Here is a 15,596-nt window from a genome sequence, read left to right as displayed (position 1 = left end):
CCTCAACTGTGAGAGGATAATGTATTTGTTGAAGCCATCCACTTGTGGTATTTCTGTCATAGCAACACCAGAGGACCAACACAAAAGGTGAGGAGGGAGGAGTTTGCCGGTTGGAATGTGGAGGCCTGAGGAAGAACAGTGCAGAGAAACAGCAGTTGTGAAGGCCCAGAAGCGTGAGGCTGCCTGTTGTCTGAGAGCTGTACAGAGTTCTTGTTATTGGGGCAAAGGTGTGCATGTGAAGAGACAGAGAAGGGGGTCGTCAGAGTAATGGCAATAGGCGCAGACACAAATAAGATGAAAAAAGGCCTTGAATGCCGTGCTAAGCACCAGGGACTTGATACTCATGAACCCTGCAAGGGCATTAACATCATGTGGAGACAGACAGACCTAAGTCAAATCCTAGTTTTACTTCTTAGTGACTTCTGCTTTAGTTTTATCACCTAGAAAATGAGATGCAGTAATAATACTTGGAAAAGTGTTGAGGACTGAATGAGTTTATATCTCTAGAGGGCTTAGAGAGAGCCCAGCAATTTATCAGGAGTGTTATCTTCAAGGCTTGGTAGCAGGGGTGGATGCAGAGGGTAATTGGGTTGAGGAAGACCCAGAGGAGGAAGCTGCCCAGGTGGGCTGGGCCCAGGAAGGTGCGGAGCGGATAAAGAGAGGTTTGTGGGAAGCTCAGGATAGCTTCTGCAGAGCCTGTGACATTGGGGAGGCTTGTGAATACTCTCAATTCTCGGTTACACACAGACATGATGGCCCCTCTGTTCCTCCCTGCAGCACACCAGCTGATACCATGTGGGGGGCTCTGACATCTCTGTTTCCTTGGCCACCACTGCCTCTGCCTCTACTGCTGCTGCTGGCACTGGGGAGTGGGCCGCAGGTGACCACTTGTGGTGGGGCTGGCGGGGCAGCTGGCTATGCCCCTGTGAAGTACGTACAACCCATGCACAAAGGACCTATGGGACCACCCTTCCGTGAGGGAAAAGGCCAGTATCTGGGTGAGTGCTTCTCCACCCCACCTCCTGACCCTGAACTCCCAGCCTCCTCCACCTTTACCAGGGACAACTCCCAGGCTCCCTAACCTTCAGGTTACTCCATCAGTCTCCACCAAAGATCTTCTCACCCCCACTCTTCTTTCCTATGCTCCTGGTCTAGGAGTATCCTTGGAGTGTCTGGAAGTGGTGTGCGTCTGCAGGCAGAGGTGGTCTTCAAATGGGGGTGGTGGTGGTTGTTAAGTTCTGTCGAGTTTGTTCTGACCCATAGCGACCCTACCTAGGGTTTCTGAGGAGCAGCTGGTGAGCTTAAACCACCGACCTTGTGGTTTAAACCGACTTTGCAGTCTAGCACATTAACCCACAGCGCCACTGGTGGAAGATATATGGGCAGGTGGGAACAGGCTCTGCTCCCATGGCTCTAAGGTAGCCTGCTAGTGCCCCCTGGTGGCCATTCTACTCCCAGGCCGCCATGCCCAGGAGTTTGCATACTGGGAGATTGGCTGAAGACACTCTGCAGACCCCACTATGTCCACTGGGTCACCCCCAAACGCTCATGAAGGATGGGTGTACAGTGAGAGGGAGATTGAGAGTGAACTTCATGAACGGATAACAGAGCCTTGCCTCCTCCCCAGTGTACTCCAGACTGGTATGGGGGACGGCGTAGATAGGGTGGCTGGCCCTAATTCCCAGGTCTGTGACTGTCATCTCTCTTTCTCCCTCAGAAATGCCTCTACCACTGCTGCCGATGGACCTGAAAGGAGAGCCTGGCCCTCCTGGGAAGCCTGGCCCTCGGGGGCCCCCAGGCCCTCCTGGATTCCCAGGAAAACCAGGCACTGGAAAGCCAGGGCTACATGGACAGCCTGGCCCCGCCGGCCCCCCAGGCTTCTCCAGGATGGGCAAAGCTGGTCCCCCAGGGCTCCCAGGCAAAGTTGGGCCACCAGGACAGCCAGGGCTTCGGGGGGAACCAGGCATACGAGGGGACCAGGGCTTCAGGGGACCTCCGGGACCCCCAGGCCTCCCTGGCCCCTCAGGTATTGCTGTTCCTGGAAAACCAGGCCCCCAGGGGGTTCCTGGGCCTCCAGGATTCCGAGGGGAACCAGGGCCCCAGGGAGAGCTAGGGCCCCCTGGCAACCGAGGCCTCAAGGGGGATAATGGAGTGGGCCAGCCAGGGTTGCCTGGACCCCCAGGGCAGGGGGGTGTCCCCGGGCCTCCTGGCCTCCCTGGCCCGGCTGGCCTGGGAAAACCAGGTGTAGATGGGCTTCCTGGGGTCCCTGGAGACAAGGGTGAGTCTGGGCCTCCTGGGGTGCCGGGCCCAAGAGGGGAGCCTGGGGCTGTGGGTTCAAAAGGATCCCCTGGGGTGGATGGTGTAGGAGTACCAGGGGCAGCAGGGGTACCAGGGTTACAGGGTCCTGTAGGGGCCAAAGGGGAGCCAGGGGCCCGGGGCCCCCCTGGCCTGATAGGCCCTACTGGCTATGGGATGCCAGGGCTGCCAGGCCCCAAGGGAGACAGGGGCCCAACTGGAGTTCCAGGGCTTCTGGGGGACAGGGGTGAGCCAGGCCAGGATGGGGAGCCTGGGCAGCAGGGCCCACAGGGACTTGGGGGCTCCCCTGGACTTCCTGGATCTGCAGGGCTCCCTGGCAGACGTGGGCCCCTAGGACCTAAGGGGGAGGCAGGGTCTGCAGGGCCCCCAGGAGTGCCTGGCATTCGGGGTGACCAAGGGCCCAATGGCTTGGCTGGTAAACCTGGGCTCCCAGGGGAGAGGGGGCTTCCTGGGCCCCATGGGCCCCCTGGACCAACTGGGCCCAAAGGTGAACCTGGTTTCACTGGCCACCCTGGGGGACCAGGGGTGGCAGGAGCCCTAGGGCAGAAGGGTGACTTGGGACTCCCTGGGCAGCCTGGCTTGAGAGGGCCCTCAGGAATCCCAGGACTCCAGGGTCCTACTGGTCCTATTGGACCCCAGGGTCTGCCAGGCCTTAAGGGTGAACCAGGTGTGCCAGGTACCCCTGGAGAAGGGAAGGTGGGGGAACCTGGCATGGCAGGGCCAACAGGGCCCCCTGGGGTCCCCGGCTCTCCTGGACTCACAGGTCCTCCGGGGCCCCCAGGACCTCCAGGCCCTCCTGGCGCCCCTGGGGCCTTTGATGAGACTGGCATTGCAGGCCTGCACCTGCCTAACGGTGGCGTGGAGGGCGCTGTGCTGGGCAAGGGGGGCAAACCACAGTTTGGACTAGGTGAGCTATCAGCCCACACCACGCCCGCCTTCACCGCTGTGCTCACCTCACCCTTTCCCGCCTCTGGCATGCCTGTGAAGTTTGACCGGACTCTCTACAACGGCCACAGTGGCTACAACCCAGCCACTGGCATCTTCACCTGTCCCGTGGGCGGTGTCTACTACTTTGCTTACCATGTGCACGTCAAGGGCACCAGTGTGTGGGTGGCCCTGTACAAGAACAATGTGCCAGCCACCTATACCTACGATGAGTACAAGAAGGGCTACTTGGACCAGGCATCTGGTGGGGCAGTGCTTCAGCTAAGGCCCAACGACCAGGTCTGGGTGCAGATGCCCTCGGACCAGGCCAATGGCCTCTACTCCACGGAGTACATCCACTCCTCCTTTTCAGGATTCTTGCTCTGCCCCACATAGCCCTCGAAGGGGCCCTACGGCTCTGGCGGCCTCTTTAGTGGTAGAGACTTGTTAAGTTACGAAGAACCTCCATTTAAAGAAAAAACCCAAAGTGGAACAGAGGCGGCTATGGCCTTGGCCAAAGGACACGGCCCTGCTTTTCCCCGACAAGTGGGCTGAGATAATTTCTGGAAGAGGCTGGTCTGAGTTTCTCTCCCTGTGTCTCACCCAAGTATCTGTGTTGGGACTGCATCTGGATTCCTGCCCTGCCTGGTCTGGAGGCAGGGTCCCCTCCCCACGTCAGCTCAGCTGTAGGAGACCATACCCTGAGACCTGGGCTCTGTGGGGCTCCTTTCTGAGTCAGAGCTGAGAGCTGGGAGGGGCCGCACTACACTCCCAAACCTGCCCTTCCTCCTGGGACCAAGATGGCACCTGCTTGAGGAAAGGGGTATGGCTTCCCCTACGATCCTGGGCTAGGGCTGTTCCAGCTCCTTTCAGACCTCCAGCAGATGGAGGAAGTTTCCCTGAAGCAGCAGGGAGGAGAGAACCCATCTAGGTTGTTAGTGGCCATGGGCGGGTACAGCTGTGAGACCCTCTAGGATCCTGGGAATGGTCAGCCCTTCACTGCTCCAGTTGCAGCCTGTTAGGGTGGGACACAGACCTGAACAAGCAGCAGCTTTCTTTCATCATCTCCATCTCCCACGCTGCCCTCATTAGGGCAGTGATACATCACATGCTGAAGTGTGGAGCACAGGTCTTGGCATGAGGCAGGTTCATTAGGTACCAAACAAGTGTGCCTCTTCTACCCCATCACCCACCTGCTAGTAATGTGTGTGTGTGTGGGATAAAACTGCTTTTCTCTCACAAAATGTTAAGAGGACCCTCCCTTGCTGCCCCAAACCCAAGTGTTCCCAAGGCAGAGTCTCCCATTTGGCCAGAGGTACACACACACTTAGGGATGAAGACGGCTTCAGCTTGCTTTTCCTAATAGGAACCACGTGTACTAGAGGGGTTAATTGGGGGGAGGGGTAGGAGGAGGCTTCCTCTTCTGCTCTTACTCTGGTTCCAATTTCCTGTTTTAGGTAGCATTAGGGACAAGGATGCTAAGGGTTTGAGAAGGAGGGTTGGAATGAGTTGCCTCTGGAGGCTTCCATGCAGACGCAGAATCCGGTTCCCATACCCTTGGTCCCTAGCTCCAAAACTGAGATTAGTGCTGGGGGAAGGTTAGGGCTCATTTTTGCCCAGGTAAGAATGGCAGGTTTACCAGAGGCTCAAGGCTTCACCCACAGCTCCCTGCCAAGCCAGACCACTTGCTTGTACCAAGTGTGAGCCTGGGTTATTCAATGTGTGATCCTGTCAAACTGCTGCGATCCTGGCCAACTCCAAACTGTCCCTGTGGAAAACGGAGGTGACCGCTGATTTCTTGAACACACTGAGCTGTGGCTCCCTTGGGCCCCCTCCAAACACAGCACGCTACTTGACTACTCATCTGGATTTTCTAATGGAGAACCTGCCCAAGTGACCAAAGATCTTGGCTGTGATTTTTGGTAGATTTCTTATTCTCAAACACCCAAGAGAACAGGAAAGTCTTAAACCATACCTGGTGGGGTCTTGTGCTCTCAACCTGCTGCTTCCCTAAGTCAAAGATGACCAGCATCTGACCTCTGACAAGGGGTTTCTGATTGGCAGGAACTAACCAGCTTCCAATGGGAGCCCAAGGGATCCAAGAGGGAACCAGGGGACACATACAGAAAAGCTGTCACAGAGCTGAGCTTCCAAGTTTCATCCTGAAGAGGTGACTGGTGTTTAGGGAATTTTAGTTTCAGATGCCTACTTAACTGACTAGCTTTGATAAACATGTCAGATTTAGCTATGTAAATGACCTTACCTTGTGCATTTTTTAATATTCTGGTCCCCAATTCTTTTTGAAGATTAAGGTTTCAATGTTTGCCATTAGTAATTTCATTTCTGACTTGGTGTGGAGCTGGAGGATAAGCACTGGACTGCTAACCAAAAGGTTGGCAGTTCAAATCTACCAACCACTCCTTGGAAATCCTACAGGATCTTGGAGTCGGGACTGACTCGACGGCACTTAACAAGTGTTACAGGAGATTCAGGAAAAATGTACTTGGGAATCCAAGAAAATGGGACTTCTTTTTGAACAGAACACCTAACAGAAGTGACTGTACTGACACGACCCAATAAAACCTGGTGTATGAAATCACCCTGTGCTGACACTGGCCTCGATGCAGATGGGTCTAGTGTCTAGATGTCACGACGTCCTCTCAGGAGTGTGGCTCCTCAGATCAGCATTCTGTCATCACCACGTCAGACGTGCTCCCTGCTCCTGAGGCTCTGCACCAAGCAATGCTGAAAGGCGTTTTAAGAAACCAGAGGCAGGCTGCTGGGGGAGATGCACCAACCTTCCCTGGAACATTCCTGCAAGCTCTCAGGGGTAGCGGAGCATGACAGCTGATTCTCAGGATCCCAAGAGCCAAAGTTTCAACATCTGATACAAATTATGAATGAAATCATAAATCTTTGCTCCTGTGGGCAGGGCTATGCCACACCCAACCTTAAAGATGGGGCTGGGGGAATTGTCCAGGGCAGAAAGCGCCTGTTTCAGTCTGTACAGGGATGTCTCCAGCTCTGGGGATCTGGGACAGCAAACTGTGCAGTGCCTCAGGCTGGCTGAGAGCCGGCTAGACTGGAAACCTCAGGCTGGCTGCAGAGCAGCCCTGCTTCTCTCCTCTGTGGAGGCTGGAGGCTGGGAAGGATGCTCAGACATCTCCACAGCCTCACAGTGGGGGAGGGCATCCCCTTTTTCCAATTTTCCTTTCCTCAAAATGGATGCTGTGCAAAACGCCTGGCCTTTCTCTAACTGGAGCCTAAGATAGAGAATGAAGCACGCAGTATTCTGAGAGGATGTGCCCTCCCCACCAGGTGACAGAAGGGGCCCTCTGCCAACTTTCACATAGTTCCTCTGCCTGGTCCAGCAGGGGTCTGGGTCCTATTTGGGGCACAACCTGCGAAGCAATCAGGCTGTTATAGGAGGACAATCTGGCTTGTTCCTGCCCACTGCCTTAGCAAAGCACTTGACCCAGCTGCCAGGGCCACTGAGGGCTTTCCAACCAGCAACCCCACCACATCGCGTCTGCTCTGCCCTTCCCAGACAAATACCACCATCAGTCGGAAGAACTCCTGGAGGAATTTGCCTCGACACAACAGCTCATCGGTTTGGGTTCTCAGTTCCTCAGGGAGCGTAGTCAGGCAGAGAGGCAGCAGGCTTGAGAAAGACAAGCTGTCCGGTGAAAAGAATCTGCTCAGGACAGATGGAGAAACATGGGCAATAGTAGTGGGTTTTACCAAGAACTGTTTATTGCTTGGTGGCTTCCACTGGAAGCTTATTAAACCCACAGCAGCCAAGGGCCAGGTATGTGGCTAGATCAGCTAGACACACATACTCTGCCCTTGATCTCTGCAACATGCTGTCGCCGGGGCCCTGTCTAGTCAAAAAAGACAGGTTTTCTGGAAAATTGGCTAAAACCCAACAGAGACAAATGATGCAACTGTAGATCATTTCCACCTCCCCAAATCCCGTATTCTAGATAATAAAGAAAAAAGCCAGATGTATTCCTCCCAAAGAAAGCCTGCCCCGGTCCCCAGGTCTTCTGGCTGAGGAACTGGGAACTCAATATCAGAGAAGCACCCATCCCTCACTCACTGTTCCAGTGACCATCCCTGATGCTCCCTGGAGGGGAGCAGGCAAAGGAGCCCAGCTGGTCTGAGCAATAGTTGGTCTCGCTGAACATGGCAGGACCCAGAAGCTGGGGACCTCACAGACTCTTCTGGAAGAGCCGGTGCAGACTCTGCGCCAGGAGGTCTGTCTCCTCATAGCCCTCACAGCTTTGCTGCCAGCTCTCGGCCACCTGCTCCATCCCGTAGTAGGCACCAGCAATAGCCCCGGCCATGGTGGCAATAGTATCTGTGTCCCCACCAAGTGAGATGGAATAGATGAGAGTCCTTTGGAGGCTATTGAAGGTAGATGGGATCTCAGGGTCCGGCTCCATGCAGCGCAGGAAGCAGTATATGGCGGTAGGTACAGATTCAAAGGCAGCGATGCCATTCCCTGCAGGAAGCCAGATCGTGGGATTTGACTTACATCCTGTGCCCCTGAATTCCTGCCAAGCTTCAAGTTAGGCTGTGACTAATTAAGATCACAGGATCCAAAGTTGGACAGTTCCAATCCTGGTTCTACCACCTCAGCTGTGTGATAAGGAAGGTTACTTAATCACCGAGATTTCCGTATGTGGGATTTGATTCTTCCTCAGGGTAGAGTGAGGAGTGAGTATAGTTAGCTTCTACACTGTTGTGAGGATTTAAATGAGATCATATATGATGGGACTTCAAAAAGTCCATGGAAAAATTCTATTTTGTCAAGAACCAGCCCTCCGTTTCTGTTCATCTCTAAGGGGAAGGTCAAGTAGCTCCAGAGCAAGCAGGTTCTGTGCTCACAACCTAGTCCAGGGCCCTGGTTGTCATGTCCCTCCCTAAGCCCACGTCTGGCCCAAGGCTGACGGGTGGGGGACAAATCATACTAGAGTCTACCCACCGAGCTCAGTCACCACCTCCTCCCTGGTCACCGAGTGCTGCTCGAGAAGCTCTCCAATCTTCTTCAGTCGGCTGCAGTATGGACGCTCCTCCATGCCTAACCTGTGAGCGTGGGGAGAGGCGTCAAGGTCAGTGCCAACACGATGGAGCTGCAGGCAGCGGGGACTGGCTGACTACGAGGGTGAGGCAGATATGGACAGGCTGCCTGTCCTGAGTAGGGAAGACCTGGGTGAGGGCTAGTGCTGATCTGGTTGGTCCTCTTTGGGACTAAGAACCCTGAGACACATAGCCCAGGCCAAAGAGCTTCTTCCCAGGCCTCCCACAAAGCTGCAACTTAAGAACAGGTTTTCAGCCTTGTGATAAGGCGATGGGCTTTCCTGACTCCGGTATGCAAACACTCACATACGCTTTTAGCGCTGCCTCTCCCCGGTACTCACTCCCTGGCATCCGAGAGGGACTGGGTGTCACTTTCCAACTCTTCCATGTGACCCAGGAGCTGCTCAAGGAAGTGCTCGCTGGAAAATTCACCCTGCAAAGCCAGATGCACAGCCAGGGCCTGCAGGATGGCACCGTTGTAGCCCAGGGAAGAGGCGTGTGTCAGCTGGGCTGAGAGCCGGGCAAACTAGGGAAAAGGCACACAAACAGCAGTGTCAAACAACCCATGTTGTAGGAGAGATGGGGAGAGAAGAAGGGGCATGTTCAGCGTGAATACCTTCTGCACATCCTGGACACTGTCATAGGCCAGGGAGATGCCAGCTACCCGCATGGCACCCCCATTGCCGTAGGAGCCTTTCCCGTTAAACTGGGCCCGGGCGGGCTCGTAGACATCACGGCACTTGGGGCTCAGGAGCTTCTTGAAGACAGTAATGACTCCGGCACCATACCCCCTGTCAGGGTCCTTCTTGTACTCCTGAGCAAACCTGGGGGAAAGGACATGGAACTGGGGTTCACTCGGGACCCCCCAGGACAGGAGAAAGGTCTGGCTGCTTGGGGAGCCTTGGGTGCTGATGTGTCTGCATCAGCAGTGCTGGCACGTCTGCCTTAGGAAGCTTCAGCTCTAGAAATGGCGTCCTGCTGAGTGTCAGGACCCCACATGCGCACGGACATCAGTGCTCTGCTCAAGCAGAGCAATGACTCTGCCCATCTTACCCCAGGGTCCTCTCCCCTTACCTGTGAGCCATGTCCACCTCGTCGAAGGCCTCCTTAGCCAGCAGGGACTGCACCAGGGCCCGGGCCATGGCTGTGTCATCTGTGTAGTACAAGGCTTCTGTGGGGAGAGGACAAGCAGAGGGGTGAATGAGGTGCATGGAGTGAAGGCAGGGGCCCTTTACTCTTTCTTTTAAAAGTGACGACATCCAAAATGACCTTTAGCCAGCTGCTCACTCCCGTTGTTCATGGGGCTCTAGACCTTGGGGTTTTCAGCAATTTCTCCTTCTGAGTCAGTCTCCACATCCTGCTGGTTTCTGACGAAAACCTCTCATGTGGCTGCCGTCATTGCAGCTCCATTCTTCATGCAACCTGCTTGGGCTATAGCGAGAGCCTCTCCCCTCCCCACATGTTCCCTGTTCTCCAATCAAATGCAGCCATAAAATTCTCCCTGAGAGCACAGTACCCCTGCTCACCTTATTCTCTTGTTGCCTTTGGGATGCAGTCCCAACTCACTGCCTGGACATTTGAAGACCCAGCCAGCCTAGCCCCTTCCTTCTGCCTCTGCCCTAGTCCAACAACAGACTGTGGAGCTTGAGGAAAGTCCTTTCCAGCTGGGGCTGCTCTTCCCATCTCCACCTTGGCCTGTCTCCTTCCTCTGAGTGCCTGTGAATCTGGCACTTCTAATGTGACATTTTATTTTATTTTGACTTCTCAGGCTATAACCTGCTCCAGTCAAGAACCTGGTCTTCTGTGAAGATATGGTTACAGAGAATGAAACAGTTTGCTGTTTCCCACTCTTCACATTCCCTATTCCGTGCTTCTCGAGCCCCTAGGTGGCCCTCTCCCCCGCATCCTTCCCGGCTTCCTTAGGAAGAAAGGTTACCAGGTACCTTGGCCAGAGCTGTACTCTTCAGTCTCCTTTTCATTCTAACATGAAGCCCACCCCCGCCTATCTCCCAGGGACCTTGCTCCTTCTCTTCTGTGGCCTTAACCTTTCCCTCTGTGGTTGAGTAGAATCCAGTCCTGCTTCGTTTGGCCACTGCAGTTGATTTCTGGCAACAAACCAATTCTCTACCATTCTCAGTAGCCCGGATCCCCACCTTCGGCCTGGCTAGATACGGCACCCATTCCCTTGTTCACCCAGAGGCATCTCAGGCCTGGAATTCTACTGGAAAATCAACCATTGAAAACCGCTTCGGTCACAGTTTTACTTTGACACCGTTGAGGTCACCAAGAGTTAGAACTGATTCAACAGCAACTTAGTTTTGAAGCCACACTTCTTGGTTACATCCGTTTACACGACACCAGAGCTGGGAGTAGGTACAGAGGCTAAGTGCTGACTACTATACAAGGGGGAAGAAGAGGAGAGAGCTCTAGAGACAGGGGGCAGCACATGTAAAGGCCTGGGGTTAGAGGAAGCACGATGTGACAAGGAACCGAAGAGCAGAAAGCCAGGCCCCACAGGCCAGGGGCCTGGTAGGGCTCCTTAAGGAACTGGGCTTGTCTTTAAGGTTAAAGGGCAATCACTTCCGTTTTATGCCGACAAAACGATGCCATGTGTTTTGTAATGAGAATTCACAGCCCTTTGGAGTCAAGATTGTAGAGACAAGAGGAAAACAGGCAGCGGAGTGTATAGCGGAGCAGGCCCACCTCAGAAAGAGGACGCCCAGGTTTTTGCCTGAGAAGAGGGTGTGGCTACCACCTCTTCCCCCGCCCCCCAAACTGGAGAATGCCCGGGGGCAGGTTTCTGGAGAGACGTGCCTCCAGACTCCGCCCGTGCTGCCTTCGCCAGCTCATCTCGTTCGCACCCCGGAGTCTCCCTCCTTCGCCCAACGCCGGTTTCGACTCCCTCCCCAAGAGCTTCTCTGCCTCCACTAGCCCAGGCGCCCCTCCGTCTCACGACAGGCGGTGCGCGCCCCCGGGTGCCCGGCCCCGCCCACCTGTCCGCGCGCTGCCCGGCGTGCCGGGGTCCGGCTCCAGGCTCTGCACGTGACGCAGGACTGACGTCAGGCTGACGGTATCGTACGCCTCGTAGATGGCGCCCACGCAGTCCCCGAGCAGTGCGCCAGCCAGGCAGCCTCGGAAACGGGAAAGGGAGCGGGCTACACCAGCCCCTCCGCATCCCGCCGCCGTCATCGCCACAGCCGCCGCCGCCATCCACGCGCGGGTCAGTCACCACTTCCGGTGCTGTCGGCACCCTTCCCACGGTGCCCCACCCACCGCGCCCCACAGCGCCTCCCCGTGGCCTGGAGCCCCATCGCCGTTCCACGGCCCACAGCGCCACCCAGCGGCCCGGAGACGCCGCGCCGCGCTTCCCCAGCGTGGGTGACTAGCCGGGGAACTTGCGAGATTTCTTTTCCGCCAGGCCTTCAGTTTTTGGTCTGCATTCTCGCCTTTTGAAGAGACGTCACAGCGGGCCGTGCCGGGCCGTGCCGGCCGTTAAAGGGGTGGACATGGCGACTTAGCTTTGCGAAGGCTCGCTGTGTGTCCCAAGCACCCCTGATTACCTGGTCCCACTCACTCATGGCAGCCCTAGCCTCCCGCCAGTACTCACATCTTGTTCCCACCCAAATTCTCCCTCTGCAACTTTAGCCCCCTCTGGGCCTACTGTAGACATCAAAAGGCAGGACAGGTAAGGGTCCAGATGGGGCAGAGCTGATGCGGCAGTGTTGCTAGGGTCCATAGGGTCCAGAGAAGGGTTCACTTTGGAGGAGGAGTTGGATTTAGAATTGAGGATTTGGGGGAGTGATGCTCCCCATCTTTGGTTCCCCATACATTGGGGGGCCAGGCACCCTCTACTGCTGGCTATATGCTGGGGTAGCAGAGAACAGTCTGGCATAGCACCCTAGCATTTATTAGTTTCAGTCTCTCTCCCCTCTCTTGCGTCTCCCACCCAACCTCCCTCTTCTACTAGCCCCTCAAGGCTAGGCCAGCTCCAGCTGGCGACTTTTGAGTGGACTCAGGGTGCGGTGTGTGGTGCGGGTGAAGGTGTCCACCTCAGGCACAAACTTCTCTGCGGGCACTGTCAGCTTCCGACGTGTGTCCATGCACTTGGTGTCCAATAGCATGGAATTAGCCTTGCAGGCGATGTCAGCCTGCAGCCGGGCCAGATGCTTGTAGAGGGCGTCTAGAGCATCCCTGGAGAGGAAGCATTAGTAATCCACCACCCCAAGCTGGAACTCCTGGGGTGACGCTGTAGGATCACCACTGGATGGTGAACCACAAGGTCGGCAGTTCAGACCCACCAGCTGCTCCTCAGAAACCCTATACAGGGTGGCTATGAGTCCGAACTGACTCCATGGCACTTAACAACAACAACCCCTACCTGAGGCTGGGAGGTTTGGGCTGGACTTTCAGTCAAGATAAAACCCAAGGAAATCAGCAGGCCACAGGTGGGCGGTGTCTCCCTGCCCCACCTGCTGACTCCTCAAACCTACTGTGCTTGGGCCAGCTTCTGCTTCAGGGCAGCGATGGATGCCTCCAACTGGTGAACCTCATCGGTGAGGCCATATTGTGCCTGGAGGCAGAGGGGAAGTTGGGAGCTTAAGGTCAGTTATAGGCCTATCCAAGTTCCCTTACTCCACCAAGAATATATGGCAGATGTGATTCTGAGGACACTAGCAGGAGACACCTGTGCCCTACTAGGGTACCCTCACACCTGATCCCGGCAGAGTTCCACATTGGGCCGACAGGTTCTGTACTCTAGCCGAGTATGTGATAGCTTCAAGTTCAGAAACTTTCTCCGAAGATCCTCTTCCAGGTGTCGTATGTCCTCCTGCAGATTGGCAATCTCTTCCAAGGTCTGCAGGGGACAGGGTGCCTTGTTTCCACCAGCTGAACCCACCCCAGAGCACCCAGTTCAGTCCAGGGCCTTCCTGGGTGCCTCAGCCCACAATAGGAATTCCAGATCCTAGGAGATGAAACCAAGGCTCACATTCTTTTCTTGCCACCTGAGCTCACTGTACACTTTCTCAGTCTCCCGAAGCCGTTTCCTGAAGGCAAAGTCTGTTGCCACCCTCTGGGCTTCAAGTTCATTATTGGTCTGAAGGACAGGAAGTAGAGCAAGAAGAGAATATAAACTCATGGTCATCTGAGGACACTGTTGATGGGGAAGGGGAAGTTGAGGGGAAGGGGTGCCACAGGGCTATCCTGTCACCCTATTAGCCATGGAGGAGCTAGGGCAGGCAGTGGTCAGTCACCTCAGCAATAGTTAGGGCAATGGCTTCCCTCAGTTCTGTGGCTGCTTTCATCTCCGCCTCTGCCCGATTCTTGTTGAAGTGACTGAAGTCATCCCACTGCTGGAGTGTGGAGGAGCTGCAGGTGGCAGGGGATAATGGGTTCATGAGGGTCTGGGCCTGCGAGTGAATGATGGGAGGAGGAGAGACTAATTTAAACACTTTTCTTACCCATCAGGGACACGGGTAGGGTTGACCTTTAGGGAGACATTTGGGGAGTTGATGTTGAGAGACAGGCAGCCTCTGTCGATTTCCAGTGTCTCCATTTTGCCCCGATGGTCAGAGTTGAGTTGCTGTCGGACTTCCTGCAGGAGGCTAGGGAAGGGGCAGACATAATCACAAACCATCCCTAAAGGCCCCAGGGCACAGACCCTATTGTACTGAAGGGACACTGAGTGATGGGGACTCTGGGATAACCCTTCTCAGCAGAAGACAATGAAGCTGCTGCTTCACTGGGACAAAGACTAGCACAGCGGGATGAGCTTCTCATGACAAAATCATGACACTCAAGTGCTTGCACACACCCACAGGGGAACATGTATGAGGATGCTTCAAAAAGTCTGTGGAAGAATGGAATGAAAAGAGAATGGAATTTTTCCATAAACTTTCTGAAGCTCCCTTGTATGTAGTTACATTCACAAAGGTATGCACAGACACACACGCACACGCACACACACACGCATCAGTTCCTGATGGTTGCCTAGAGCAGGGCTGTGAGAAGAATTCTGAGAGCATGTCCAGGCAGTGGAAATGGCGGGCTCTGCCTTGGATGCAGGAAAGGCAAAGTTATACATCTATTCCCCATTCGAAGCCCTCAACCTCTAAGTGTGTGTGAAAATGTGAACACCACATTTGCCCCTTACCAGAGCTGCTCGAAGGCCTGGTTAATTTTCTGTTGCAAGGCCTTCTTGGTGGCATCAATAACCTCTACTTCTTTGTGCAGTTCATCTTCCACAGTGTCAGTCACCACGTCAATGTCTCGCCGACTGTCCCGTAGGGTCAGGCACTCAATTGCCACATCCAGAAGCAAGTTCTTAGCCTGCAAGGTTTGCTCAGCCAACTCCTTCATCTAGGAAAGAGAGGGGACAGGGAAGCTGATAGAACCATACATTGGAAAAGACCCCATCTCCACATTATTAGAGGCCAGTGAGGGGACTAATCAATCACCCAGTTACTCCATCAGAGGTTATTTGACCCAGAAAAGGGGAGTGAGGGGGAGCCCTCAAAGCAATGTCTCCTGGCACCCAGCCCTAGCTTCCTGCCTGTGTCAGGGTTTCAATCTCAGCATCTAAATCTGTTAGACACTTGTCCAGCATCTCCTTCCACCGGTTGACAGTATCAATCCTTTCTGCCAGTCGAGTCCTGTTGTCATGTTCATCCCAAAGGGTCTGGAAGAGACAGAGCCAGATAAGGAGGGTGACCTTTGTTGGGGGCTGCCCCTTGACCCAACCAACTAGGCTCCCACCCCAAACCTGGTTGTTGGTCTCATTGCAGAGGGCACGGGCCTCCTGGCGGATCTGATGGGAAGCATCTCGCTGCCGCTCAGCATTGGTGGACAACAAGTAACTGCTGGTGTGCCAATCAGGCAGCCGGAAACGCTGACTCGGCTTGACACTAATGGTAGTCATGGTGCAGGGGCTAGAAGGGTTAGGAACCCTTAGGTCTGTTTAAAGATACCCACTTTTTGCTGGAGAGAGGGGAAAAAAGACTTCAGTAAACCAGTCAAGAGACTCTCTTATAGGTAGAACATTCCTTTTTTCTCTAAAACCCACCCTCCTGCAGGAAGCCTTCTTGGGAACAGCCCAGGCTTTATTCAACTTTGTGTGAGGCATTAACTAGGTTTCCTTTTAGCCATCCACCCACAGGCACCAATCGGTGCCCGGTGCCCCTTGCAGTCCTTGGAGAAGGTGAGAGGGGCTAATGGAGTCTCCTGGGTGTGTGTAGTTAGTGCCTGGTGGGGAGTTGACTTTAGGCTGAGCTGGAGGA

At 54.9% G+C, this 15,596-nt stretch overlaps 3 protein-coding genes across 3 annotated transcripts; 1 reads left to right on the top strand and 2 right to left on the bottom strand.

Moving 5' to 3' along the window:
* Positions 1–793: 793 nt before the first annotated feature.
* COL8A2 (collagen, type VIII, alpha 2) lies at positions 794–3,676 on the top strand. The gene is made up of 2 exons (XM_006867534.1): positions 794–998; positions 1,718–3,676. The coding sequence occupies exons 1-2, from the start codon at positions 794–796 to the stop codon at positions 3,634–3,636; spliced, it is 2,124 nt and encodes a 707-aa protein (XP_006867596.1). The 3' UTR covers positions 3,637–3,676.
* A 3,775-nt stretch (positions 3,677–7,451) lies between these two features.
* ADPRHL2 (ADP-ribosylhydrolase like 2) lies at positions 7,452–11,532 on the bottom strand. The gene is made up of 6 exons (XM_006867611.1): positions 11,316–11,532; positions 9,397–9,493; positions 8,939–9,146; positions 8,664–8,848; positions 8,228–8,328; positions 7,452–7,744 (listed from the first exon to the last, which is right to left on the bottom strand). The coding sequence occupies exons 1-6, from the start codon at positions 11,530–11,532 to the stop codon at positions 7,452–7,454; spliced, it is 1,101 nt and encodes a 366-aa protein (XP_006867673.1).
* Positions 11,533–12,223: 691 nt separating this feature from the next.
* Positions 12,224–15,288, bottom strand: TEKT2 (tektin 2 (testicular)). The gene is made up of 9 exons (XM_006867533.1): positions 15,083–15,288; positions 14,873–14,998; positions 14,474–14,679; positions 13,782–13,925; positions 13,575–13,689; positions 13,310–13,417; positions 13,034–13,177; positions 12,813–12,892; positions 12,224–12,513 (listed from the first exon to the last, which is right to left on the bottom strand). The coding sequence occupies exons 1-9, from the start codon at positions 15,236–15,238 to the stop codon at positions 12,300–12,302; spliced, it is 1,293 nt and encodes a 430-aa protein (XP_006867595.1). The 5' UTR covers positions 15,239–15,288; the 3' UTR covers positions 12,224–12,299.
* Between the last annotated feature and the right edge of the window lie 308 nt (positions 15,289–15,596).

The sequence above is a fragment of the Chrysochloris asiatica genome, unplaced genomic scaffold (assembly GCF_000296735.1).
Source record: "Chrysochloris asiatica unplaced genomic scaffold, ChrAsi1.0 scaffold00106, whole genome shotgun sequence".
Classification (NCBI taxonomy): domain Eukaryota; kingdom Metazoa; phylum Chordata; class Mammalia; order Afrosoricida; family Chrysochloridae; genus Chrysochloris; species Chrysochloris asiatica.
Note: the sequence above shows the minus strand (reverse complement) of the source record. Positions and strands in the feature narration are given on the sequence as shown.